Here is a 27,796-nt window from a genome sequence, read left to right as displayed (position 1 = left end):
GCTGCGTCGCGCTCTCTGGCAGGTGTTCGCGCGTTCCAATGACGTCACGGAGCCACTTTCCGGCCCATTGGCAGAGTCTGGCTGCAGTTGTGAGGGTCCGGGGTGCCATGGGAGCCACTGGCGACGCCGAGCAGCCGCGGGGACCCGGCGGGGCAGAGCGGAGCGGCCTGGAGCTGGGAGACGTGGGCGCAGCGGGACAGCTGGTCCTCACAGTAAGAGTACTCCCAGGGAGGCCGGGCCGGGTCCGACCTCGGGCCGCCAGGCCCTCGGGTCCCCGGGACCCTAGCCCACGGGCGAGAGAACGTGGTGGCGGCTGGTGCTACCGAGGGGGTTGGCGTTTCTCGCAGTCCGACGACCTAGATTCAACTTCTGGTGCCGCCCTCCTCGCTAGGTGACGTGGGCCAGTCCTGTCAGCCCCCTGAGCTCCAGTTTCCTCTTCTGTAACACGGAGATGATTAGTATCTCATGGGGCTGTTGTGGGGATGGGATATAGTGCGGGTAAAGCGCCGGCCCGTCAGTCAGCCACGAAGTAGGCCCTCGGTAAACACCGGTTCCCTACCTCCAGCCGTTCCGGAAAAGGGGCAGTCGGGACTTTTGAGGCTGGAAGCTCTCTCCGTGTTTCTCTTCCCTGGCAGGACCTTTCAATCACTGCCCTCCCCCCGACCCCAAGGTGGGAGAGGTGGTGGAAGCACCTGAGAAGCAGGGCTGTGTTTAACTTCATGCCCACCCTCCACCTTCACCCCAGTATCACAGACTTCGATAACATCTGCCCCTTGGTCCCCGCAGAACCCTTGGAACATAATGATAAAGCACCGGCAAGTGCAGCGAAGGGGCCGCCGCTCACAGATGACTACGAGGTGAGGCTGACTCCCGGTGGGACTGACCTCCGGGCACTGGCTAGGAAGGCAGCTTTGGGGTTCTGGTTGTGGAATGCTGAGAAGAGATCGTCAGGCGGTTGAAAGAGCACTGGACTAGGAAAGAGGAGACTCAGATTCTGTGATTCTGTAACCTTGAGCAAGTCACTGCTCCCTCTGAATTTATGTACAAAATGAAAGGGAAAGGTAGATTAAACAATGACTAAGATCCCTAACACTCACTCGTCTGTGTTTGAGGGTTCTAAAAAGGCAGAGTAGCCCTGGCCAAGTTGTTCAGTTGAATAGAGCATCATTCTGATAATCATGATTGCGGGGTTCAATTCCCAGTCAGGGCACATACAAGAATCAACCAGTGAATGCATAAATGAATGGAACAACATATAGATGTTTCTCTCACTCTCTCTCTCTCTCTTTTCTCTCTCTAAAATCAATAAATTCAAGAAAAAACAACACCTTAACAAAAGAAAAAAAAGAGGCAGAGAAGCACAGAGGTTAAAAAAGTGTGACTAGTCCTGGCTAGGTAGCTCTGTTAGGTCAGGTGTTGCCAGGATATGCCATGGTTGAGGGTTCCATCATCCCTTTGGGCACATAAAAGAAGCAACTGATGAATGCAACAAATCAATGTTGCCAAAGTATGGCTAATACAATAGTATTATCACAGGCTACTGTTACCTGTGATAATAGGGTAATTATGAATAACTAACCATTGTTATTATTATTAAATAAATAATAAAAGAGAAAGGAAAGAACACAAGATGGGCCTTTGGGATACTGATTATATTTCTTTTTTCTTTTTTTTTGTATTTTTCCAAAGTTAGAAGCAGGGAGGCAGTCAGACTCCCGCATGCACCTGACCGGGAACTCACCCGGCATGCCCACCAGGGGGCGATGTTCTGCCCATCTGGGGCCATTCTAACACCTGAGGCAAAGGCCATGGAGCCATCCTCAGCTCCCGGGCCAGCTTTGCTCCAGTGGAGCCTTGGCTGTGGGAGGAAAAGAGAGAGATAGAGAGGAATGAGAGGGGGGAGGGGGGAGAAGCAGATGGGCGCTTCTCCTGTGTGCCCTGACAGGGAATTGAACCCGGAACTTTCATACACCCAGCCGACGCTCTACTGCTGAGCCAACCAGCCAGGGCCTGATTATATTTATTGACCTCGACAGTGATGAAATGGGTGTTCATGAATACTATTCATTAAAGTGTATAGACTTTTCAGCCCTGGCCGGTTGGCTCAGTGGTAGAGCGTCGCCTGGCGTGCGGGAGTCCCGGGTTTGATTCCCGGCCAGGGCACACAGGAGAAGTGCCCATCTGCTTCTCCACCCTCCCCCTCTCCTTCCTCTGTGTCTCTCTCTTCCCCTCCTGCAACCAAGGCTCCAGTGGAGCAAAGTTGGCCCAGACGCTGAGGATGGCTCCATGGCCTCTGCCTCAGGCGCTAGAATGGCTCTGGTTGCTACAGAGCAACGCCCCAGATGGGTAGAGCATTGCCCCCTGGTGGGCATGCCCTGTGGATCCCGGTCGGGCGCATGCAGGAGTCTGTCTGACTGCCTCCCCGTTTCCAACTTCAGAAAAATACAAAAAAATAATAATAAAATAAAATAAAATAAATAAAGTGTATAGACTTTTCTGTATACATATTATACAGTACTTCATAACACTTTTAAAATACTCAGCCCTGGCTAGGTAGCTCAGTTGGTTAGAGCATCATTCCAATACACCAAGGTTGAGGGGTTTGATCCTCAGTCAGGGCACATACAAGAATCAACCAATGAATGCATAAATAAGTGGAACAATAAATCTGTTTGTCTCTCTCTCTCTCTCTCTCTCTCTATTTCCCTCCCCCTCCCTTGTCCTCTTCCTCTCTCTCTTTAATATCAATAAATTAATTTTAAAACTAAAATAATACTCACTTCATAGAGTTATAGGAGTGAAATAAAAGCATACACCTATGTGATTTACAGAGAGACTGAGCACATAGCTAGTTTTCAGTAAAAGCTACCTGTTACTGTCATGAAAGGATCCTATGGCAATAATTGCCTGGGAAGACTAAGAAAGAATGTGTTTGGGACATGTCCCCTGACTGTGTCTCTGTCCTGTATGCAGTTTCACAGATCCTGCCATCTCTATGGACCTCCTCCGAGCTGTGTTGCAGCCTAGCATCAATGAGGAGATCCAGACTGTATTCAACAAGTACATGAAGGTGAGAGGGACACAAAGGTAAAACAGCATCAGTCCTTAATAACACATGAGCAGTCCTTCCCTGCACCACTCTCTCCCTGGCTCTCTCTAGTACACACAGATAGCTCAAGTTTTCCAATTCTGAATCCCTGAGAACTTTTCTCCCTCTTTGGGGGTAATTTGAACACCTCTTTTGCCAAGCTGTTGTGAGGATGAAATGACTTAAGTGTAATGTGCTCAGAACTGTGTTTGGAACATAACAAGTGTTTTTGTTACTTGTTTCATAATACGTCCAGTATTATTATTGAAAATAATTTTCAATTTAATGACAAGATAACCTAGACATGTTTTCTTTGAATATATGTACCCTGAATTATTAATGTCATCCCATTAACATTAATAAAAATTTAAAAAAAAAAAAAGAAAATTATTTTCTAGGACTATAAAAAAACTTCTGCGTGGTTCTACTTGAATGCCTCCTGGATGCTTCACACCCAGCATATTCTGAACTGAACTCTTTGTTTTTCTTCCTAAACTTCCTCGTCTTATGTTTACTGATTCACTCAAGAAGGGTTTACTGAGCGCTTATCATAATGGCAGGCACTGTTCTAGGCACAGGTGATGTAGTAGTAAACAAAATGGACAATGTCTTGCCTTTTAGTAAATTTCTGCTTTGTTAGGGAGGCCAGAGAAAAGGGGAAGAGAGTGGGGAACAGTTCTAGTTCACAGATCACGGCTGGAAAAGCCCTCTGAATAAAGGACATTTCACCACCTTGTCCTCGGTGTTTTCAGGCCCAAGCTTTCTCTCTTACCCACCGGAGGAAACTTCTGCTTTCCTTTTTTGTTTTTGTTTCTTTTCATTTTTATTTATTGATTTTAGCAAGAGAGGAAGGGAAAGAGAAAGACAGGAACATCTTATCTGTTCCTGTATGTGCCCTGACTGGGGATCGAACCCACAACCTTGGAGGGTATTGGAAGGATGCTCTAACCAACTGAGCTACCTGGCCAGGGCCTGTCTCCCCTTCCCCCCGTCAGGTGAAGCTGCTGGCATCCTGGGGCCCTGGCCGGTCTCACTCCTGATATCCCACAGATGTTCCTTTGTGATTGGGCAAGGTTACATTCAATCAGGACTTTCTACAGTCTGGGTCTTTCCCAGCCTCCCCTAGCCTGTTCACTTCCGGCACTGGGATTCCTTCTTCTATAGAAGGCATACATGTATACTATAAAAATTGAGAGAATATAGATAAGAACAAAAAGGAACACAGTCATCCATGATGTCACGGCTGTTACTTTACTATGTATTCTTACAGTTCTTTCATCTCTGTTTGTCTTTTGCTATTTTACATAAATCACTTCAGATGATGCCAAACTATTTTATAACATGCTTCCTTTACTTGGCAATATATCATAAATACTTTTAATATCAAAAATATTTTTTTCTATACATCCTGGGGTTTTTTAATTTGCATATTCATGATATGGCTATGCCATAATTTATTTTATACCTGGACATTTAGGTTATTCTTTGATTTTTTTTTTCTTTTTTTTTTCTTTTTCTGAAGTTGGAAAAGGGGAGGCAGTCAGACAGACTCCTGCATGCGCCCGACCGGGATCCACCCGGCATGCCTACCAGGGGGCAATGCTCTGCCCATCTGGGGCGTTGCTCTGTTGCAACCAGGGCCATTCTAGCGCCTGAGGCAGAGGCCATGGAGCCATCCTCAGTGCCTGGGCCAGCTTTGCTCCAGTGGAGCCTTGGCTGCGGGAAGGGAAGAGAGAGACAGAGAGGAAGGAGAGGGGGAGGGGTGGACAAGCAGATGGGCGCTTCTCCTGTGTGCCCTGGCCGGGAATCAAACCCGGGACTCCCGCACACCAGGCCAATGCTCTACCACTGAGCCAACCGGCCAGGGCTATTCTTTGATTTTTGCATTATTTACACATTAATGCTGTAATGACCATCCTTTGGGCACCTCTGTGATTATGCTCCTCCTAAAACGAGGACAGAGTGGGGAAATGAGGCTGGGATATGAATCAAAATCTGTCTGGTTGCTACATCATGCTCATAATTCCTTTTTATTTACTTTTCAATAAGTTTAGATCCTTGAGGGACACAGCATTACACGGATTAAGTGCCCAACAGCCTTAGAAAGAAGGTTGCTTCGGAATTTGGCACGAGCCGTGCCTCTGTTTCCATGAGCAGGAGTTCCTTTCGCAGACGACTCTGGGTTTGTTCGGTTTGCCACCAGGAGTCACCGTGTGGTTCTTTGCTTTGTCCACATAAACACAACTCTTGCCTAGAGAGAGCTCAGTTTCAGCTCAGGCAGAAACACCTTCAATTTAAAGAAGAGCTGTGTGCTCCCTCTGGTTCCAGAGACCTGCTTATAGCTGGCAAAAATGGCCATGGACCACAGCCTTCCAGACGTATTTGTCGTTTTAGAAGTCCTCTTCCCAGCAGCCTCCACAGGCTCCATGATGGCAGAAAGAGCGAAAAACTTCTCTTTTCTATTCAGTTTCCTTCAAGTTGGTGCAAATTAGCAGGACTTGTGACTTTTCCTCTTTGTACTTCTCCCTAGTTCTTCCAGAAGGCAGCACTGAATGTGCGAGACAACGTCGGGGAAGAAGTGGATGCAGAGCAGCTGATCCAGGAGGCCTGTCGGAGCTGCTTGGAGCAGGTAAGACCAAATAGAACCAGAGGTGTGGGCACAGGGTCAGCCCCTGGGGCTCCACTAAGAAGTGTGATCCCATCACCAGTGGGGGATGCAGAAGCCACTCAGCATCCGGCTAGGGCTTGCAAGAGTTGCTGACAGAAGAGGAGGGAACACCCTAGCAGGATAGCTCGGTTAGAGCATCGTCCAGAAGCACAGAGGTTGCTGGTTCAATCCCCGGTCAGGACACATACAGGAACAGATTGATCCTGTCTTTCTCTCTCTCAAATCAATAAAATAAACATTTAAAAGGGGTGGGGGGAGTAGTTACTATATGCCAGGTTCTGTGATAGCTGTTTTCACATGCATTTGTTTATTTACATCTCAGAGGAAACTGGTTCAGAAGACATGTTTTAATCCCTAATTTACAGATGAAGAAAGTGTTGCTTAGAACATGCAAGAGTTTGAGTAGCTGAGGTCCATCTCAGCTCTGCAAGTACTTGTGACTTGATCCTTCAAGAAGTCCCAGCCCCTTTTGGTATCATGGAGACTATCACCCTTTCTGCCTCCCTGCCTCTCAGGGTGTGGTCAGGAGGCATGACATCAGATCTATAAATGGCTGTGTTCCCAAGATAGCAGTGAACCTGTTTGCATGTGTCAGCTGCTGTTATTACAGGAATGGTCAGCATCACCCAGACTCTGTGCTTGACTGTGAAACCGTTAGCTGTCAAAGATGGAAATTTCTTCAGAGTCAAAGCCACAGGGGCTGGTTTGAGTTCAGTTCTGTAAGGGTGATTATCATAAGGAGATTGGCTGGCTGGCTGGCTACTCAGGCACAGCCTTAGACAAAAGCGAGACCGGGGCCCGGACCTCCGCTCTGAGGAGCAGAACCTCATGCCGTCGATGAGAGCTTACTCAGCTTCTTGGCGGCATTTGTTGCAGTGGATCGTGTTTTGTTTCTTAGAATGCTCATCTCCTGGCTCCAGCCTCACTGCCCCCCCCCTCGGCTTCCCGGCCCAGCTCATCTTCTCTGCCTGACCTCTGACTGTTGGTGCTCTCCCAAACTCAGTCCCAGACCCCTTCTCTTCTGTGGCTTATTCTCGTCGTAGGCGATTTCATCGAGTCCTGTGGCTTTGAAGCCTCCACATTTAACTGCGGACGATCCCCAGATGCATGTCTCAGCCCTGAGCTACTTCCACTCCTGCCTTGCTCCAGTCCGTTCTCACAGCACCCAGACCATCCTTTCAGAGATGCATCACATGGTCTCACTCTGCTCTCTAAACACTTCAGTGACTCCAGTTTGAAGGCAGAATAAAACCCTCATGCCTTACTGTGACCCACAAACCCAGCGTGGACTGGCTCCTGCTTCTTAAACTTCAGTTCATCCCACCTGCCCCTTTTGACTATATCTAGCCATGCTGTACTCCTGCTTCTCTGGCACACCAATCAGCTCAGGGCCTTTGCTCTTTCTGCTCTCACTGCGTGGCATGCTCTACCCTTCACTCTACATAGCTGGCTCCTTTTCTTCAGATTTAGCTGAAATATCACCTCATCAGAGAGGCCACCACTGAACACTCCATCTAAAGTAGCCTTCATCTCACTTCCTTCCCCAGCTCCAGTTACTATCACTTCCCTTGTTTATCTCCACTATTTATTTCAATTTGAAATTATTAGTAGCTCATCTGTTTATTGTCTGCCTCCCTCCTCTGCTAAAATCTTGATTCTATAAGAGTTGAGGCCTGATCTTGTTCGCTGCTGTATTCCTAGCCCTAGGATATGACTCTTACTATGAGTACACTAAGTATTTATTGAATGAGTTGTAAGTGAGTGAGTGAATGGATGAATACATGGCAAACAGACAAGCAGAGTTCCCGTTCTCCTAGCACTTATATCCCAGTTGGGCAGACAGGGATGAAGTAAGTGACATGTGCACCAAGACCCATGCACTCTTCACTGAGAAGGAACAACTTTTGGAGGAGAAGATCATGAGTTCAGTTGGGGATGTGGCATATTTGGGACATCCACACGACATGGGCAGACTGTTATATAAATCTGTATATATCTATTTTTTTAAAAAAACTTTAGTAATTGCCTGACCAGGCGGTGGCGCAGTGGATAGAGCGTCGGCCTGGGATGTGGAGGACCCGGGTTCGTGACCCCGGGGTCGCCAGCTTGAGCATGGGCTCATCTGGTTTGAGCGAGGCTTACCAGCTTAAAAACCCAAGGTCGCTGGAGCCCCCCCCCCTCCCCCCCCCCCGGTCAAGGCACATATGAGAGAGCAATCACTGAGAAACGAAGGTGCCGCAACAAAGAATTGATGTTTTTCATCTCCCTTCCAGTCTGCCTGTTCCTCTCTCTGTCACAAAATTAAAAACAAAAAAACAAAAAAAAAAAACGAGTAATTTATGATCATTATTGAAAAATTTAAAAATGTAAATAAGTAAAATATACATATAGTATATATTTACATGGGAAAAAGTGAGGAAGAATTTATATTGAAATATTAACAGTATTCTCAGGATACTGAGGTGTCAGGTTTGATTTCTTTTATTTTACTTATTTACATTTTTAATTTTTCAACAATGATTATATATTACTCAGTTTTTTTGTTTTGTGTGTGTGTGTATGAAATAGACAGGAAGAGAGAGAGATGAGAAGCATCAGTGAGTAGTTGCATCACTTTATTTGTTCATTGATTGCTCCTCATACATGCCTTGATGCAGGTAGGGGGGGCTCCAGCCAAACCAGTGACCCCTTGCTCAAGCCAGCAACCTTAGGCTCAAGCCAGTGACCATGGGGGTCATGTTGATGATCCCACATTCAAGCCAGCAACCCTGCACTCGAGCCAGTAACCTTGGGGTTTCCAACCTGGGACCTCAGTATCCCAGGACGACTCTCTAGCCACTGTTCCACCACCGGTCAGGCGATATATTACCCAAATTTAAAAAAAAATAGGTATCCCCTGACCTGTGGTGGCGCAGTGGATAAAGCGTCGACCTGGAATGCTGAGGTCACTGGCTCGAAACCCTGGGCTTGCCCAGTCAAGGCATATATGGGAGTTGATGCTTCCTGCTCCTCCCCCCTCTTCTCTCTCCCTTCTCTCTGCCCCCTTCTCTAAAATGAATAAATAAAATCTTTTAAAAAAATAGGTATCTACTTAGTGCATATCTTCAAGTGCCTTTGTACTGATCATGGAACAATTGTAACCCAGTTTGGAATGTGTCTATAAAAATGAAAGCAGAGGCTTCCCCCAAAATAGTGACTGTTAACGCGGTCTTTTCCATTCAGGCTAAACTACTGTTTACAGATGGAGAAAAAGTTATACCCAGATTGACTCATGAGCTTCCAGGAATAAAGGTCAGATTCCCTGAGCTGGGGGTTAGGAGAGGGAGAATGATCAGACTGGGAGGCAGGGGGGTTCCACGTACCACCCATTTGTAGGGCCAGGTCCAAATACCCTGCTGGGGGGTTTCTGAGGCCTGGCTCAGGGCAGGGCTGGAGGGTGTGGTCCAGGGGCTCTGTCTTCTGCATCCCCGGGAACCTGCAGCCACGGCACTGGCCTTGCACTGACTACCTTTCCTCTTTCTGCAGCGTGGTCGGCAGGTGGAAGAGGAAGGTGCCCATCGAGGAAGTCCCATTCCCAAAAAGGTAAACCATCTCCACGTTTTCTGGCAGGGAAAAGGCCTTGCAGCTCCAGAGAAGGCAGCAGCTTCCTGCGAGCATCCTGGGACCCTTCTAGCATGAGAAGCAGGCGCCCTCGAAACACACTGTCCCTGTTCACTCTCAAGCACCATTTGGTCTCTTTGGAAAATCCATCTCCACCAGCGACCATGCACCTGCCAGTGGGATGGGGCAGGGTGGCGCATCCACGGGGTCAGGCCTTTGACAGCTGTTCTTTGTGGCAGAGGAAGGGACGGCCTCCAGGACACATCCTGTCAAATGACCGGGCATCCACCGGCATGGTGTAAGTGGGGACCACTGAGCCGAAGGAGGAACGGGGATGGAGTGGGCTGGGAGAAAGAGACCAGTGTTCAGCTCCTGTAGAAATCAGGTCTTTCAAGTCACCAGGGAGGAGGGTTGCCCAGGTGGGAGGGTAGGGGAAAAAGCAGCAAGGAGGAGGTGGTTTCATCCTGCTTTTGCCCCAGAACAGTCCAGCCCAACTCCATTAACACCAGGCTTTCTCTGTGAGTAGTATGTAGTGAATGTTTACAGTGTGCCCTAACTGGTCTGAACCCCATACATACATACTTTTTAATCCTTACAACCACCCGCTAATGAAAGTATAATTAATTTTGCAGAAAAGGAAAAGGTTCAAAGAATTAACTTGCCTAAAGTCCTCCAGCTAAGGGTCAAGACTACTCCATTCCCTCTAGGACGGTCATTTTCAAAGATTTTTAAACAAAACTGTACACGGAAGCCCAATGTACAAAGCAGATAAAGCCTCTCGGGTCTGGTTAAGAGCGGTGGGGCTAGCTGGGAGCCACTGGCCTGGGACATGGAGTGCTGGTAACAGCACACCTTAGACCTGCGTCCTACCTGAGCGAGCTCATTCCTCACGGACACACCGCAGTTTTGTCAGATGAGAACAACTCCAAGAGGTGCCTGGACTTGATACCCTAGGATGGTTTCCTGTCCAGTGCCCCTCTCCCTTCGTGCCTCCCCCAGTGGGTTACTAGGAGGAAGCGTGCCCAGGGCCAAAGTGAGAGAATTCACCTTTCTTCTTTCCTTCCAATCAGGTGGAAACCAAAATCCTGTGAACCAATTCGCCGAGAAGGCCCCAAGGTACGATTATGTGAGCATGGCAGTGACCTCAACCCCGAGAGTCTCAGTCAAGGCTCCGGGGCCCACCGTGAGGGGAAGAGCTGGGGGTGGGGAAGGACGCGTGCTGGCCACCCCAGAGCCATGTTGCCCGTCCCCGATCCCAGCGCTGGCCTCCCATGAGGCTCTCGAGTAGGGGCTGGAGTTGGGGTAAAACAAAGAGAAGGCCTGAGTCTGCTGAAGCCTCCCGTGAGAGCTCATGGTCACTAATGCTTATGCAATACTTAATATGTGACAAACGCTCCCTGAATCTGTACATGGATCATCTCACTGAATGTTTGTAACACCCGAGGAATAGATTCTGTTGCCCTTCTCTAGTCAAGGAGCTTCCTTTCCTGCCAACTCCCAGAAATCTTCTTATTTAGATCTTATCCACCCAACACATGTGAGTGTGTACTGAGGCTTAGGACTTGCTCAGAGTCACATACTAGTCGTGGTGGAGCCAAGTCTCGAACAGAAGACCCGTTGACACCAGAGTCTGTGCTCTCCACCATCAGCCTCTGTTGTCTCCAGAACAGTTGTTTGCAAGGTCTTTGGGCAGCAGACTCCGTTCTTTAAGGACAAGCATGTGTGGAAGCCCAGTCAGGTAAAAGCTCTGCTGTCCTGGTGTGTCCAGTAAAAAGGGTCCACCCCTGTCGTACCGGCCCTCTGCTTTCACCCAGTGACCACGCTTTCCTTCAAAAGCTCTGCCCTTAAAGCCGTGGTCCTGCATTCTCCTGGCTCTTTCAGGTCTTTCTGTTCCTCTGCAACATCCTCGCTCTCTGAGTTATTCCTCAGCAGTGACCCATACACGTGGGTGTGCCCAGAATTCTCTCCTTGGCCCACTCCCCCATCTAGTTTCTCTCTGGGTGATGGTTTCAGAGACCAGCATGTCTAAAGTGGTCATACCCTTGATTTGCCCCACATCTACTGTCTGCTGGACCCCTGCCTGGAATTTCCATAGCATTTCACACACAGCACATATGTCCAAAATGGGAATCACAATCTGCTCAGGCCTTCTTTTATGTTTTCTACCTTGCTCATCCTTGCCCCTTCCTGGCCTTCCTCTCCCTGCATCCAGCCAAGTCCTGGACACTTCTACCTCCTAAATATATCACAGTCGCTATTCCGTCCTCTGCCTCCTTACTGCCATCCTAGTTCCGGCCCTCATCATCTTTCACAACTGCTCTATTACAACAACCTCTAAACTGCCCCGCTTCAAATCCATTAGCCACGTTGCAGAAGAGTGAGCTATCTTTAAAGCAAGCCTGGCTCCCCCTGTGCAGAGGCCTCAGCGACTCCCCTCAGAGCCTCTAGAATGAATAGAATGTACTAGGGCCCTCGGCTTCTCTCTCCAGCCTCATTAACTGCCACTCCCTAATTTCTGTTCTCTCTCTCTCTTAGCAACACAGAATTGCTGTAGTCCCTCCAGCATGCAAACCAACTCTCACCTGCCTTTGTTCCTGCTGCTCCTCCTTCCTCCCCTCTACCCTGTCTAACTTGTGCTTACTCTTTCAGAATCATCTTGGTAATTACTTCCTTAAGGGCGCCTGTCACCCTCCCCTTTGGCACCCCTCACACCCTGCACTTGCCTGTATCATTCATGCCCATCCTGTGATGGTGTAATTACCTGTACGCATAGGTCTGTGGCCCCTCGAAGAACAGAGACTATCTTACCTCTTTATCCCCAGTGTCTAGCACAGGGCCTAGTGTATTGTAAGTATTTTGTTTCTTTTTTTTTTCTTCTTCTTCTTTTTTTGTGATAGAGAGAGACCGAGAGAGGGACAGACAGGAAGGGAGAGAGATGAGAAGCATCAGTTCTTTGTTATGGCACCTTAGTTGTTCATTGATTGCTTTCTCATATGTGCCTTGACTGCGGGCCTTCAGCAGACTGAGTAACCCCTTGCTCAAGCCAGCGACCTTGGGCTCAAGCTGGTGAGCCTTGCTCAAACCAGATGAGCCCGCATTCAAGCTGGCGACCTCGGGGTTTCGAACCTGGGTCCTCCCCGTCCTAGTCCAGTGCTCTATCCACTGCGCCACCGCCTAGTCAGGCAGTAGTCAGTTTCTTGACTCACCTGTTTTGAATAATGGACAAGGGCGGTATTGGTTGAGGGGAGGGGAGGAGTGTGTCCTTCCTGCCCACCAGATAAACCTCACCCTCACAGCCTCTCTGTTTGTCATACAGTGGGACCCAGCTCGGCTGAATGAATCTACCACCTTTGTGTTAGGATCTCGAGCCAACAAGTAAGTCTAAGCGCTTTGGCACTGAGGGGTCCGCCCCAAGGACAACAACTGCTGGAATCCTGACCACTTGTCTGTTACTTTGCAGAGCCCTGGGGATGGGGGGCACGAGAGGGAGAATCTACATCAAGCACCCACACCTCTTTAAGGTAGGTGAGTGCTAGGGGTGAGGCAGGCCACTGCAGGGGGATGTTTGACATTGGAGGCTCTAGATGGCACAGAGAAGCTCGGGACAAACATGGGTCTGGGAGCCAGGGTTCTGGTTGCCCCTCCAGTTGCCCCTGACCTGTACCTTTTGTACTTAACTCCACACCTCTGTGCCTCGATGCTAATCGCTACTTGCCTTGTGTGTTTATTGTGTGCCAAACATGGTTTCAGGCTCCACACTTACATTATCTCATGGACTGTCCTTTCGGGTAGGTATGTTGTCCCTATTTTACAACTTAAACAGAACAAACGGGTTGAGGAAGGCTAAGTGACTTGTTCAGTTACTCATCTAATAATTAGTGAGTCAAGACTCCAATCCAGGTCTGTCCTCAGCAAAGCCTGAGCTCTTAACCACTACCCTATCCAGTTGTCTGTGAAGAGATTGGCGCAAGGCAGTGGTTCCAGCCCTTTTCAAAGAGAGGACCCCTGCTGAGCACAGCTGTGCTTGCTCAACTCTGTTTGAGGAAACAACAGATGGGCGGGAGTCATGAATTCATTGACCCTCTTACATGAATTTGTATTTTCTCAGTCACAAAAGCACCCAAACATTAGAAAACAAAATTGTGCATGTGTATACAAGACATGTTTTTTTGTATCTATTCACAAGGTTAATGCCCCTTGCCAGAACTGTGTATCCCCTCTGAGGTCTCAGAACCATGGACGCTGTCTGCTACATTCTGTACAAGCTCAAGTTCTTTGAAGGGCAGGCCTGCCTCCTCTACCTTTTCAGTCTTATGTTTTGGGATTCCCAACGCCTAGACAGTTTGCCTACTTGCTACTTCTTCATTTTCCTCTCTCGGTGTCCATCCACTCCTGCTGCTCCCGTTACCTGGGTAACCCCACCCCCCCATGGCTTCTGCCTGGCTGATCTTTAAGATCCAGGTCCTCCAAGAACTTGCTTGCATTGTCCCCCAGTGGATATGCTCTCGGACATACTTTGAATTCCTGTGTTACGATGGTTACAAGTATGGTTTCGGTCCTGGGTCTGTTACTTACTAACTGTGTGACTATGGGCAATTGGCTCCACATTTCTGATCATGTTTTGTGATCTATAAAATGGAAATGAGGCCCTGGCCGGTTGGCTCAGCGGTAGAGCATCAGCCTGCCATGGGGAAGTCCTGGGTTCGATTCCCAGCCAGTACACACAGAAGCGCCCATCTGCTTCTCCACCCTCCCTTCCCCTCCTTTCTCTCTATCTCTTCCCTTCCAGCAGCCAAGGCTCCATTGGAGCAAAGTTGGCCCCAGGCGCTGAGGATGGCTTCATGGCCTCCGCCTCAGGCACTAGAATGGCTCCAGTTACAGCAGAGCAACACTCCAGATGGGCAGAGCATCGCCCCCTGGTGGGCATGCCGGGTGGATCCTGGTCGAGCACATGCGGGAATCTGTCTGTCTGCCTCCCCGCCTTGGGGGAGGGGGGGAGGAAATGATACAGACTAACCCACAGGGTTGGTAGAATTAAGAGAGAGTGCAGTAAAGCACCCAACACAGTGCCTTGCACGTAGCAAGGGCTCCAATAAATGTTAATCATTTTTACCCAATTCTTAGACCCACCGTTTGTAATAAACTCCCAACTCCCACTGCCATTATCAGTGAATACTAGCTCTCATTTTAACCTTTCCAGTCTAATAAGCGAAGGGAAAATGTTTATGTTGTTTTCCTTTTAATTCTCTATGCTTTAACTTTTTAACTTTTTTAAATTGTAGAAATAATACATAAACCCATTCTTGTAAAAGATTCGAATAATACACAGAAGCTAATAGGGAACAAAATACAGTTTCCTCCACCCTTGACTCTGCCTGTCCCCCTGGCGGTCACACCGACAGCGTGCCAGGAGCCTTCTTCATTCCCTTCCTCTGCATGCAGGTGTGTGAGTGCGCCCTCCCCTGTCCTTCAGTGGTATTTCATGTTACTGAAATCATACTATACATATTGTTCTCTGATTTTTTTTCACCCAAAAATTCATTCATTCATTGAACAACTACTCACTGGGCACCAAGCACTCGCAAGGTGCTACAGACACCGTGGCAGCCCAGCAGACACAGACCTCCTTGCCCACACAGAGCTTACCTTTCGTGCAGGGCAAGCTGTGGTCTGCGGAACATGGTTTACCGGGAATGCGATTGCAGGGTCACTGACGTTTATATTCCATGGGAAGTGAAATGATTTAAACTCAAAGGTAGTCACGATACAAATCTCTCAGCTTGGTCTCTACCAAATGTTCCATCTATTTTATAAAATCTACCTTTATTGAGTACTTAGTATATGTTATATCCTATATTTAGCACTTTCTATGCACTATTTTGTTTATTATTAACAACAACCCTAGAAGATAAGTATTAATACTGTCTGTTTTATAAATGAAGAAACTGAGTCTCAGGAAAATTATTGCCTGGGTTTACGCCATCTAATGAGAGGCAGAAACCAGACTTTAAACCTTTTCTGTCTCATTCCAAAACCGGGTTCTTAACCATAATACATCCTTCCTCCCCCCAAGCATGAAGTGTCCTGATTTTTTTTTTTTTTAAAGTGAGAGAGGAAGAGAGACAGAGACAGGAAGAGTGAGATGAGAAGAATCAACTCATAGTTGGGGCACCTTTAGTTCATTGATTGCTTCTCATATGTGCCCTGACCGGGGGGCTACAGCAGACCGAGTGACCCCCTTGCTCGAGCCAGCAACCTTGGGCTTCAAGCCAGTGACCTTGGGCATCAAGCCAGCAACCTTGGGCTTCAAGCCAGTGACCTTGGGCATCAAGCCAGCAACCTTGGGCTTCAAGCCAATGACCTTGGGCATCAAGCCAGCAACCTTGGGCTTCAAGCCAGTGACCTTGGGCATCAAGCCAGCGACCTTGGGTTCAAGCCAGAGACCTTTGGGCTCAAGCCAGCAACCATAGGATCATGTTGATGACCCTGCGCCCAAGCCAGTGACCCCACGCTTAAGCTGGTGAACCCTTACTCAAGCCAGATGAGCCCATACTCAAGCCGGCAACCATGGGATTTCCAACCTGGGTCCTCAGCGTCCCAGTCTGATGCTCTATCCACTGCGCCACCACCAGTCAGGCTGAAGTGTCCTAATTTTTGTTTTAGAAAGTATGGTCACCATAATAGTCACATGTGTTATAAGCTTCCTCAGCTCATTATTTCAAAGAGGAGCAGAGCTCTATAATAATAGGCACCAGTCCGACCCATTGCCAGAGATGCTGTTTTGAGAAAGGAAGGGTTGGGGATTAGATGTGAACTAAATCTCTGGAAATTGGGTCCCACCCCTGGCTTCATGGGTTCAAATGTTCTGAGAGGTCAGTGAGGCCTGCACGTCCACCCAGCTAGGACAAGGTCTTGTTCATAAGAACTGCTCAAGGGCCAAGGGTATGCTCTGGGACCAAGTGAGCAAAGCCCCTCGCACCAGGCTAATGTCTCCCCTGTGACTCATCCCTCACAGTATGCAGCTGATCCCCAGGACAAGCACTGGCTGGCCGAGCAACATCACATGCGGGCCACCGGGGGGAAGATGGTAAGTGAGCGCCTTCCCTCAGGCCCCTGCCAGAGACTCCCCAGCCCAGGGGCCAGGCTTCCAGCTGTTGGTGGCAGCTTACCTCCTTATCTGAGATACTCTCAGAGCCTAATGGATGTAGAAAGGGAGGGTTGGAAGGGCAGAGAGGGCCTGTTCCTTCATGCTGAACAGCAGGCTGTAATCCCTGGGGTTCCCTTCGCTGTCTCTAGTCTCCCACACCACCCTCCCCACCTCCCACCTCCCCACCTCCCACCTCCCCACCTCCCACCTCCCCACCTCCCACCTCCCCACCTCATCCTTCATATTTAGGTTGTATTAGCTATGCACAAGAATGGCCGACACAGCCTGACCAGGCGGTGGCGCAGTGGATAGAGCATCGGACTGGGATGCGGAAGACCCAGGTTCGAAACCCCAAGGTCGCCAGCTTGAGCGGGGCTCTTATGGTTTGAGCAATAGCTCACTAGCTTGGACCCAAGATCGCTGGCTCGAGCTAGGGGTTACTCGATCTGCTGAAGGCCCGCAGTCAAGGCACATATGAGAAAGCAATCAATGAACAACTAAGGTGTCACAACGAAAAACTGGTGATTGATGCTTCTCATCTCTCTCCATTCCCATCTGTCTGTCCCTATCTATCCCTCTCTCTGACTCTGTCTCTGTAAAAAAAAAAAAAAAAAAAAAAAGAATGGCAGACACTTATAAGATACACTTCCTACTACTTAGCCCTTGTACCCATTGACAGATATCACTCTTCCATCCCAACACTCCGCCACCAGACACTGTTAAAAAAATCTTTTCTGCCTGACCAGGCGGTGGCGCAGTAGATAGAGCGTCAGACTGGGATGCCAAGGACCGAGGTTCGAGACCCTGAGGTCACCAGCTTGAGCACAGGCTCATCTGGTTTGAGCAAAAGCTCACCAGCTTGGACCCAAGGTCGCTGGCTCAAGCAAGGGGTTACGCGGTCTGCTGAAGGCCCACGGTCAAGGCACATATGAGAAAGCAATCAATGAACAACTAAGGTGTCGCAACGAAAAACTAATGATTGATGCTTCTCATCTCTCTCCGTTCCTGTCTGTCTGTCCCTGTCTATCCCTCTCTCTGACTCTCTCTCTCTGTAAAAAAAAAAAAAAAAAAAAAAAAAAAAATCTTTTCTCAGCACAGTGCCCCAGGCAGCACCCGCTGTCAGTAGGGATAAAACTTGTTTGCCACACCTGGCAGCCCCTTCCAGAGTCAGCTCTAGAGTTTTCAGCTCACATCAAGCCGCGACCTTAGGAAGATGATCGTTGCATGAGTTCTGAACCATCACGGAGGGCTTTTTCATCACATGCAGTGTCCCCACACACACACCTGTGGACCCTCTTAGTCCCACTGCAGGACTGCTCCTATCAGAATCCAGGGGCCTTGCAAACCAGTGTGCCACCTCCTCTCTGGTATTGAAAGCTATCTTTTATTTTACTATTCTGTTTATACCTACACTCTGTTTCAGAAAAGATTTCTGAGAGCTTACCACTGATACAGAAAATGCAACATAACAAGTAAGAAATAGGGTTGGGGGGGCACAGGATCTAAAAGTAAGCTGTGAGCTGAACTTTTTTTTTTTTAAGTTTTTTAATTGCTGACCTGAGACACCAGTGCACTTCTGGGTTTTCACAAATTCAGCTCCAGGTCCCTCTCCAGAACACCTGGTCTGTTAAAAACTTCCTAGTACCCTTAAGATGAAGACAGTCAAATTACCCCCGGGACACACAATTAATTATTCCTGACCTGAGACTAGAAGGAACTGCCTCCTACAGACGTTCCCACGTGGTGAACAGCACCCTCCGGATGGTGAGCTCACGAGAGGGCTCTCTCCCTCTGCAGCGCACAGCGTCCAGCCAAGGCAGCTTCACCGGCCCGGGACAGTACAGCCCAGTTGCCTGGCAGTTTTCCCTTCTGCCATGAAGTTCAGAACCAGATAATCTTGGCTGCTACAGTTAGCCTAGCTTCCTCCAGATTTCCTGTTTCTGTGTATATTTTGCTTGCTCTCTTGCCAGTTTGTTATTAAGCACCTCAGGAAGTTATAATATTATCAAGTATGTTACTTTAATCCACAAGTTACATAGAGACACTAAGGCAGGATACAGAACAAATTTTAGGAGGAGATTTATTAATAAGCCGCTACATATGACTTACACGGGGTATACCTAATCCAAATTGTGCAGCCTTAATGATAGTCCTGAGGTTGGTTATATAGACATGATCACATACTGGTTGAGGGGGAAAAGAGGGGGAGCATGATATAAAAGTCATCTACTGATAAGCTTACAACATTTATCTGTAGGATCTATTAAAAGGAAAAACATTCCTACACATTAAGACTACAAGATAACACAGTAGTGATACATGTTTTACATACCCAACACAGTAGCAGTAAATGTCGTTTTACATTTCAACACAGTAGCGATAAATGATGAATGTCTTTTTACATATCAAAGACATTCCCAAATCTTCCAGGCTTTACACTTATCCTTGTTGCCACAACAGTGGGAAATGAAATGTTTTATTTAGCTTAGGATAAGGAGAGAAGCTAAATGAAATTACCTTTGCTAAAAGTGTTGGGGCTAACTTATTAGGAAACCTAATTAGTTTTGGGGCTAGCTAGTCCCCGCTTGTTTAGTTTACAAGTTTTATCCATATAAAGAATTCCAAAAGGCTGACCTGTGGTGGCGCAGTGGATAAAGCGTCAACCTGGAAACGCTGAGGTTGCCGGTTCAAAACCCTGGGCTTGCCTGGTCAAGGCACATATGGGAGTTGATGCTTCCTGCTCCTCCCTTCTTCTCTCTCCCCTCTCTATAATGAATAAATAAAATCTTTAAAAAAAAAAAAAAAAAAACCTGGCCGGTTGGCTCAGCGGTAGAGCGTCGGCCTAGCGTGCGGAGGACCCGGGTTCGATTCCCGGCCAGGGCACACAGGAGAAGCGCCCATTTGCTCCTCCACCCCTCCGCCGCGCTTTCCTCTCTGTCTCTCTCTTCCCCTCCCGCAGCCAAGGCTCCATTGGAGCAAAGATGGCCCGGGCGCTGGGGATGGCTCTGTGGCCTCTGCCCCAGGTGCTAGAGTGGCTCTGGTCGCAACATAGCGACGCCCAGGATGGGCAGATTATCGCCCCCTGGTGGGCAGAGCGTCGCCCCTGGTGGGCGTGCCGGGTGGATCCCGGTCGGGCGCATGCGGGAGTCTGACTGTCTCTCCCCGTTTCCAGCTTCAGAAAAAATGAAAAGAAAAAAAAAGGAATTCCAAAAGGGATTAGGCCCTGGCCGGTTGGCTTAGTGGTAGAGCGTCGGCCTGGCGTGCGGGAGTCCCTGGTTCGATTCCCGGCCAGGGCACACAGGAGAAGTGCCCATCTGCTTCTCCACCCCTCCCCCTCTCCTTCCTCTTTGTCTCTTTCTTCTCCTCCTGCAGCCCAGCCGAGGCTCCATTGGAGCAAAGTTTGCCCGGGCACTGAGGATGGCTCTGTGGCCTCTGCCTCAGGCACTAGAATGGCTCTGATTGTGGCAGAGCGACGCCCCAGATGGGCAGAGCATCGTCCCCTGGTGGGCATGCCAGGTGGATCCCGGTCTGGCGCATGTGGGAGTCTATCTGATTGCCTCCCCGTTTCCAACTTAAGCAAAATACAAAATACAAAAAAAAAAAAAAAAAAAAAGGGATGATTATTAGAAAGCATATAAATTGTTACAGAATGCAGGTTTTTCAAGCAAGGGGAGTGGGCTCTTGATCCCTTTGTCTAGAGGTATACGTCACTCTCAGGACTCCAGGAGGGGAGGAATCAGTGTAGGAATTTTTAATTAAGATATGTAAACATTGTCTCCTAAAGGCTCTTAAGGAAGGGGAATAGGAAGTTTTCAGAAAAGTTTTACTTACTTTGCTGTCTAGCAAGTGGCCTCAGTCCTTCCAGAGAACTATAGTTAAATTATTAGTTACTAACTTTTGCCCTTTCAGTCTCTCTCTTTAGGGTTTTTTTCTCTTTAGAAAGGAGGGGTACCTGACCTTTGGTGGCTCAGTGGGATAAAGCGTCGACATGGAACACTGAGGTCACCGGTTCGAAACCCTGGGCTTGCCTGATCAAGGCACATATGGGAGTTGATGCTTCCTGCTCCTCCCCCTTCTCTCTCTCTCTCTCTCACTCACTCCTCTCTCTCTAAAAATCAATAAATATAATAAATAAAGTAAAAAAGAAAGAAAGGAGGGATAAGGGGGCCTGACTCTTCCTTTTAAAATACTAATGTTAACAATTTTTTCAATTCCTTGGCACCTTATCATAATAAAGAGTCACCAGTCCCCATTCCCCCACCCACACAGTTTCTATTTGAGGGAAAGATCCCCAGACAGTCTCTCCCTGGTTACTCTCCCCTACAAAATTATAAAGTATGCCCCTCCCTTACAGCCCATCCATTAAGCATATGGTTAATAAAGTAGTATTGAGTTAGACATAAATGAGTCAGTGCTGATGGCCACTCTCCTTTGCTCCTGCCCCAGGCCTACCTCCTCATTGAGGAGGACATCCGGGACCTCGCTGCCAGTGATGACTACAGGTAATTCCAGTAGATCTGGCCTGTCCCTCCCCACTGCCTTACCCTAGCCCCAGGGTGAGCCTGGGCCTACATCCTGTCTTCAACTTTTCTCCTCAATGTCTATGCCAGAGGATGCCTGGACCTGAAGTTAGAGGAGCTGAAATCCTTTGTCCTGCCCTCCTGGATAGTTGAGAAAATGCGCAAGTACATGGAGACACAACGGACAGAGAATGAGCACCGTGCTGTTGAAGTGCCTGCACAGACCTGAAGCCAGGTGGCCTGGCTACCCCGGCGGCCTTCCCCCAAGCCCCTCACGCTATGGCTGAGGCCCCCGCTGAGACTGCTCATGGATGATGGCAGCATTAAGCTGTGCCTGGGCTAGTTTGTAGTGACTCACTACGGAGCACACCCAGACTGGCATGTAGTTCTATATTTGTAAAGTTATTAGGATAGGAAGCAATTAAACAGTTTTTAATAAACACAGATGATGAGCCTGCTGTGTGTTCTGTCTTGCGGGTGCTGCCAAGACATCAGGAGCTCTTAAGGTGACCAACTTTTTTACAATGAGAAGGAGGACAAAAATAAACATTTTATTCATTGCAATAATAATATACTATAATATAAATGCATAATAAAAACATTTTTAATATTTTATATTGTAATGATGCTTACATGCCTATTAATTTTTAATAATAATTGTAAGAAAAATACTCATTTAGATATCTAAATGAGTTCTTTTCCATTGAATGAATATTTTTTGTCAATGTATCATCTTGTAACAATATATTGGAAATATCTGAACAAGAAATATCCTTCATATTGAATTTTACGTGAATTGTACTTACCTGTCTATGATTGAATATTCACTGAGAAAGAAATAATCGTGAGTATACAATGTTGGATGTGCCATGTTGTGTCTCAGTAAGAAGTACACAAAGCCATTTGCAGGCTCAGTATATCGTATGCTCTCAAGGTCTCCCATGCGGAGCACATGTGTTTCATAATCACGTCTTGCTGCACTATACTGATCCTTGACAAATCGTCATGTCAAATACAAATACGTCACATCACACACAATAGATCGACTCTGCATCAATCGAATACGGACATTTACAGATTAGTCTTCCAATATCAAAAAGGATATCCTCCCGAAGGAGGACGGAAGGTGTAGGGACGCTCCAGGATCATCTGCTGATGGGCCAAGATGGAAATGGACGAAGGACTCTCTATGCTTCGTGTGGTGGTGGTGGAGGACACTTTTCGAGGGAAGACGGAACTTACAAAAGAAGGACTGTCCTCCCTAAAGGAGGATGATTGGTCACCTTAGGGCTCTAGAAGTAGGTAGTGGAGCCTGGTCAGGCGGTGGCGCAGTGGATAGAGCGTCGAACTGGGATGTGGAAGGACCCAGGTTCGAGACCCCGAGGTCGCCAGCTTGAGCGCAGGCTCATCTGGTTTAAGCAAAAAAAAAGCTCACCAGCTTAGACCCAAGGTTGATGGCTCGAGCAAGGAGTTACTCAGTCTGCTGAGGGCCCGCAGTCAAGACACATATGAGAAAGCAATCAATGAACAACTAAGGTGTCGCCACGAAAAACTGATGATTGATGCTTCTCATCTCTCTCCGTTCCTGAATGTCCCTATCTATCCCTCTCTCTGACTCTCTCTCTGAATCTGTTAAAAAAAAAAAAAAGAAAGAAAGAAAAAGAAGTAGGTAATGGAATAAAAGAGCCAGGTATCCCTCTCCACTCCCAGATCAGACCCGGGAAGGTCCTGCTGCCCTATGCACATATATAAATATATTGCTTTATGAGATGAAGCTGGTAATACCTTGCACACCTCTCTATCCCTGTATTTCCTATTTCTTCACCCAACTAAGATATGGAAGTAGACTGTATGGGTGGCACCAGGTTGGTTTGATGACAGACCAGAAGAAAAATTCAGAGTGGCTTTTATACTCACAAAACTTAGGGGATATTTCAAAATGAGTATGAAGCGATAAAATATCATCTAGTTTTTGTGAGCAGTGTGTTATCCCCATTTTATAGGTGAAAATATTAAATTATGTAGAGAGGCAACCTATGAACCTGTTTTCTAACGGAGTCTACTGCTCGATTGCCATCCGTCTCAAGTCTTCCCCCTCACTATGGGCCCAGGACAGACGGGGAGAGGCAGTGGTTTCCGGTTCCAGGGAATGGTGCCGGCACCGCGACAAGATTAGAGACTCGCCTTTTCCTTGGGGGTAGGGTTCTTGGCTGGGAGTGTGGAATCCTGCCGCTGGCAGCCTGGCGTTTAGAGGTTCGCCCCATGTGGATTTTTTTTTTTTTTTTTTTTTTTTTTTTTTTAGCCCTTTAATGGTCGCCGTTTTCCAAAGGCCACCAATCCACTGCAGATTCGTTTTAATGGCAGCCTCTCCAGCCAATCACCCCTCAGAAACAGGATTCCCGCCGCTCAGTAGTGGTTCGCTGGTGGGTGAGTCTAGCAGTTGCACGGTGACAGCCCTTCACCGAGTCCCATTGGCTGGATCAAACCCAGGCGAGCTTCTGATTGGCCGACGCTGCCGAAGGGTTACAATTCAAACGCGAGCGGGCGGGCCCGCAGTCCTGCAGTTACAGTAGTGCTCTCGGAGTTTCTGTGTACCTGCTAGCGCTTCCCGGATGGCCTCACAGAACCGCGACCCAGCCGCCGCCAGCGTCGCTGCCGCTCGTAAAGGAGCCGAGCCCAGCGGGGGCGCCGCCCGGGGCCCCGTGGGCAAGAGGTGAGTGGTGCGGAGGTAAGGCCGGTCCTGGCACGCCCTGGGCAGGGGGCCGAGAGCAAAGACTTCCGGGACGACCCCCTCGCCTCCTGGAACGGCTGAGATATGGGAGATGGGGGCACACTAGGAGGTCGGGCTGGGTCTTAGAGATCCTCCCGAAGGAGGACGGAAGGTGTAGGGACGCTCCAGGATCATCTGCCGATGGGCCAAGATGGAAATGGGCGAGGGGAGGGACTCTCTATGCTTTGTGTGGCGGTGGTGGAGAAAAATGTTGAGATCTGGCACGGGGAGAGACGCCAGAGGGACAGTGGGGGGTTAAGAACGCGCAAGAACCGTGCTGTAAGTCTAGGAGTAGGGAGGGTAAGAACTCCCCCGGACCCTCCTGTGGAAATGGGAGTGAGCCACCAAGCTGAGTCTAACCCCAAGGTAAGGGGGACCCTCAATGACAGCTCCTCCAGAGATTGGTGTAGGAGGAGGTGAGACCATCTGGAGGTTCTGGCCCATCCAGACTTCCAGGTGACTCCGAATGCTCTGTTTTGCAGGTTACAGCAGGAGCTGATGACCCTCATGGTGAGTGACTGACTACCTGCCCAGATTCCCAGCCAGAGGGCCACCTTCCCACTTTGCACTCACTCCTCAGTAGCCTCCTTTCCCACATCAGGCTCCTTGCTTGACACAAGGGTATAAAGATGAATCCAGTTCCCCCTCTTCTGGGAAGTTCTTCCAGCAATCTCTACTCCTAATCCAATCTCCCCACAATGCAGTTATCTCTGAAATAGTTCCCAGAAGCCATACAAGGCCTTCCCCTATACCTCCCTAGTCTGTGAATAGTCTCTGGGCTTTGCGTAGAATCTGCACTCAATAGCACAATGGATTGAATTCCCAGGAACCAACAAGATAGTGGGTACAGAGATGCCTTCTGTTTCCCTGCATAATGCTTCCCTCTTTAGCCTGGCTTTGAACCTTTATAATCCCAAGAGAGCAGGGGCCTAACCACTTTCTCAGAAAAGCCTATCAGTTTTGTCTGATGGCTTTAATGTGGATCTGAATGTGATGGGATTAAGGAGTAGGGGCTCACCCGCTAGTCCTAGGAGGTTTTGGCAGCCCACTGAGTTTGCGTTTCCTCCCCAGATGTCTGGTGACAAAGGAATTTCTGCCTTCCCTGAATCAGACAACCTTTTCAAATGGGTGGGGACCATCCATGGAGCAGCTGGCACAGTAAGTGTAGGGTGGTTGTAGTAGGTGGACATGACTGCTGGGTGTGGGGAGAGGTGGGAGGTGAAATAATTCAAGTGCTGGGGCTGCTTCCAGGCTGTAGACAGGCAGGACCTTCCCCTGTGCTCTGAGCCTGTGGCCCTGGTCTCCCTTTTTGTACAGTAAGTAAGAAGGTAGATTTAAAACAAGGCTGTCCATCTTAGATTCCCAGGGGGCCAGACAGCAAGGAAGAGAATGGAGGACAAGCAGGAACTTTGACCGATGACAGGGTACAAGGCTCCAGGTGGCACCTTCCCATTGCTGCACATACGGTTTAAGAGAAGTCAGAACACTAGATGTATGCCCCAAATCTCCTAACTTTTACGCGTTGGCTACTAATAATCTAATTGGACTAAAAAGCACAGCTGTGGTAACCCCTCAGGGTGCCAGTGTACAACCCTTAGGTCAAAGGATCCCTGATGTCCCTACTAGGTATGCGAGAAAGCACCAGACCCTGTGTAAGACTGTCTGCTGTCGGGTCTCAGAAAAACCCAAAAATCCCAGCCAACCTCTGTGTGGATCTTGGGCTGAGCTACGTGGTTCAGGGTGACACACTTACTCCCCCGTTTCTCCAATGCCAGGTGTATGAAGACTTAAGGTATAAGCTCTCCCTAGAGTTCCCCAGTGGCTACCCATACAACGCGCCCACAGTGAAGTTCCTCACACCCTGCTACCACCCCAACGTGGACACCCAGGGTAACATCTGCCTGGATATCCTAAAGGACAAGTGGTCTGCCCTGTATGACGTCAGGACCATCCTGCTCTCCATCCAGAGCCTGCTAGGAGGTGACTTCTGGAACTAGCCCCTCCCCTGCAGCCTGGGAACCTCTCAGGACTTCCCCCAGGCACCCTCTTCCGCCCCCTTGACCGTTCTTGTTCTCTTCACCCGCAGAACCCAACATTGACAGCCCACTGAACACACATGCTGCTGAGCTCTGGAAAAACCCCACAGGTGGGTCCTTCCTCCTCTGGCACCAAGCGATCCCTCCCCAGCCTTCGAACTCACTCAAACAAAAGGATTTCAGTGGCTTGGGAATTTGTCCTCGGGGAAGCCAGTCCTACCCTCTGCCTTGGTGTTTCTGGTTTGCCCGTTTGATATAAAATCAGAAAATTAACCTTTTCCACATTAATGTGGGTTCAGGGTCATCTGATGTGTGCAAATCAGACTTGCTCACTAAGGCTCCCTAGTCCCCTCCCCAGTCCCAGGGGAAGAAGAGCCCATCCAGGAGACCTGACTGGGTGGGCATCGGAGGGAGAACGGGTTGTTCTAGGACTCCCCCTAAACTCTGCCCACCTGTGCATCCCCGCTGCCGTCTGCCCCCTTAACTCCTGTCCCCGTCACTCACCAGAACCTGCCTGTTCTCTTCCAGCCTTTAAGAAGTACCTGCAAGAAACCTACGCAAAACAGGTCTCCAGCCAAGACCCCTGACCCGAGCTGTCCGGTCTCTGTCCTTGTGCTGTCTTTTTATTTTTTCCTTAGATGGTCTGTCCTTGCCTTGACTTCTGTACAGGACTCTGTATCTTCAGCTGTGGTGTCTTATCTGTTTTATTTGTTGTTGTTTTTTTAATTAAGTCTCTGGTTGAGCCCCTGTGGTGACTATATTAAATAAATACATTTTGGGTTTTTTGTTCTTTTTTTGTTTTTTAAAAGTTGCTATCTTGTAGTTAAGTTACCCTGGAGTTGGAAGTGCTCTGCCATGGGGAGCCATCAGGCTCCACGGATCTGGCTCATGGCCCTGCTCCTCTCTCCAGGGAGAAGCATTGTTCCTTTGGGATGTCCAGGCTGTAAGGCCGAGCAGTTGGGTGGCTAGGATCTGTTCCCTTGTGACCTTAGCAGTTATATGACTCTACGCCGGTTTCCTCGTCTATAAAGTAGGTGTCACAAAATGCCTATTTCTTTGGTGTTGTGCTGTGCCTCAGGAGTGTTACTAAATGTTGGAGCCGCCCCAGCTGTGTTGCAGCTGAGGCTGAACCAGACCATAGGCTGGAGGGTGGGCTGCGCAGGGCCAGCCACCTACCTTCTAACAGTAGGTGCTCTGGCCCAAAATAGGAAGGAAAAAGCATGGGTCATCCTTCAGGAGGCCCAGGACCTGGAGAGACGACCAAAGAAAGCCCTGTCCCTGTCAGAGCCCTCAAGACTGAGCTCGACTGCCCCCTTGCTCCATGTCCCACACAGATGACCCCAAGCTCCAAAGGGGCACATTCACTTCCAGCTGCTGCACCCAGGGGCCCAAGTCCCCAGCCCTTCAGGCCAACTTTCCACTGGCCAGCCACAGGCCCTGGACTTTGGGCATTTAGACTTAACCTCTTTGTAAGATGGAAACATGAGTAGCTACCTTACTGGTTAGGAGATAGAATCTTAGAACAATGCCTGACATGTAGTGAGCCCTCGGTAAATGTGGGGTGCTGGACTCCCATGTTGCTAGGAAAGCTAAGAGGTGGGTCACCTAACAAGGACTAGGAGGGTCAAGGAAAGCTTTTTTTTTTTTAACAGGGACAGAGAGAGGGATAGATAGGGACAGACAGGAACGGAGAGAGATGAGAAGCATCAATCATTAGTTTTTTGTTGAGACACCTTAGTTGTTCATTGATTGCTTTCTCATATGTGCCTTGACCGGGGGCCTTCAGCAGACCGAGTAAACCCTTGCTGGAGCCAGCGACCTTGGGTCCAAGCTGGTGAGCTTTTTGCTCAAGCCAGATGAGCCCTGCTCAAGCTGGCGACCTTGGGGTCTCGAACCTGGGTCCTTCCTCATCCCAGTCCGACACTCTATCCACTGCACCATCACCTGGTCAGGCAAGGAAAGCTTTC

At 48.7% G+C, this 27,796-nt stretch overlaps 2 protein-coding genes across 3 annotated transcripts; both read left to right on the top strand.

Annotated features, from left to right (window-relative positions):
• Positions 1-25: 25 nt before the first annotated feature.
• On the top strand, positions 26-21,469 carry DNTTIP1 (deoxynucleotidyltransferase terminal interacting protein 1). The gene is made up of 13 exons (XM_066234787.1): positions 26-212; positions 787-857; positions 2,974-3,070; positions 5,619-5,717; positions 8,979-9,047; positions 9,282-9,338; positions 9,596-9,654; positions 10,427-10,472; positions 12,673-12,731; positions 12,817-12,877; positions 16,372-16,443; positions 20,950-21,005; positions 21,114-21,469. Exons 1-13 carry the CDS (start codon positions 39-41, stop codon positions 21,250-21,252), a joined length of 1,059 nt encoding a protein of 352 aa, XP_066090884.1. The 5' UTR covers positions 26-38; the 3' UTR covers positions 21,253-21,469.
• Positions 21,470-23,570: 2,101 nt separating this feature from the next.
• Positions 23,571-26,614, top strand: UBE2C (ubiquitin conjugating enzyme E2 C). 2 transcript variants are annotated; one of them, XM_066235261.1, is made up of 6 exons: positions 23,571-23,736; positions 24,276-24,303; positions 24,865-24,951; positions 25,569-25,773; positions 25,880-25,939; positions 26,358-26,614. In XM_066235261.1, the coding sequence occupies exons 1-6, from the start codon at positions 23,636-23,638 to the stop codon at positions 26,414-26,416; spliced, it is 540 nt and encodes a 179-aa protein (XP_066091358.1). In that variant the 5' UTR covers positions 23,571-23,635; the 3' UTR covers positions 26,417-26,614. The 2 variants fall into 2 exon arrangements, with proteins under 2 accessions (XP_066091358.1, XP_066091359.1); XM_066235262.1 differs by having other exon boundaries at positions 23,621-23,751.
• Positions 26,615-27,796: the final 1,182 nt, after the last annotated feature.

The sequence above is a fragment of the Saccopteryx bilineata genome, chromosome 6 (assembly GCF_036850765.1).
Source record: "Saccopteryx bilineata isolate mSacBil1 chromosome 6, mSacBil1_pri_phased_curated, whole genome shotgun sequence".
In the NCBI taxonomy this organism is placed as follows: Eukaryota; Metazoa; Chordata; class Mammalia; order Chiroptera; family Emballonuridae; genus Saccopteryx; species Saccopteryx bilineata.
The sequence above is the reverse complement of the archived record's forward strand: the minus strand, read 5'-3'. Positions and strand labels throughout refer to the sequence as shown.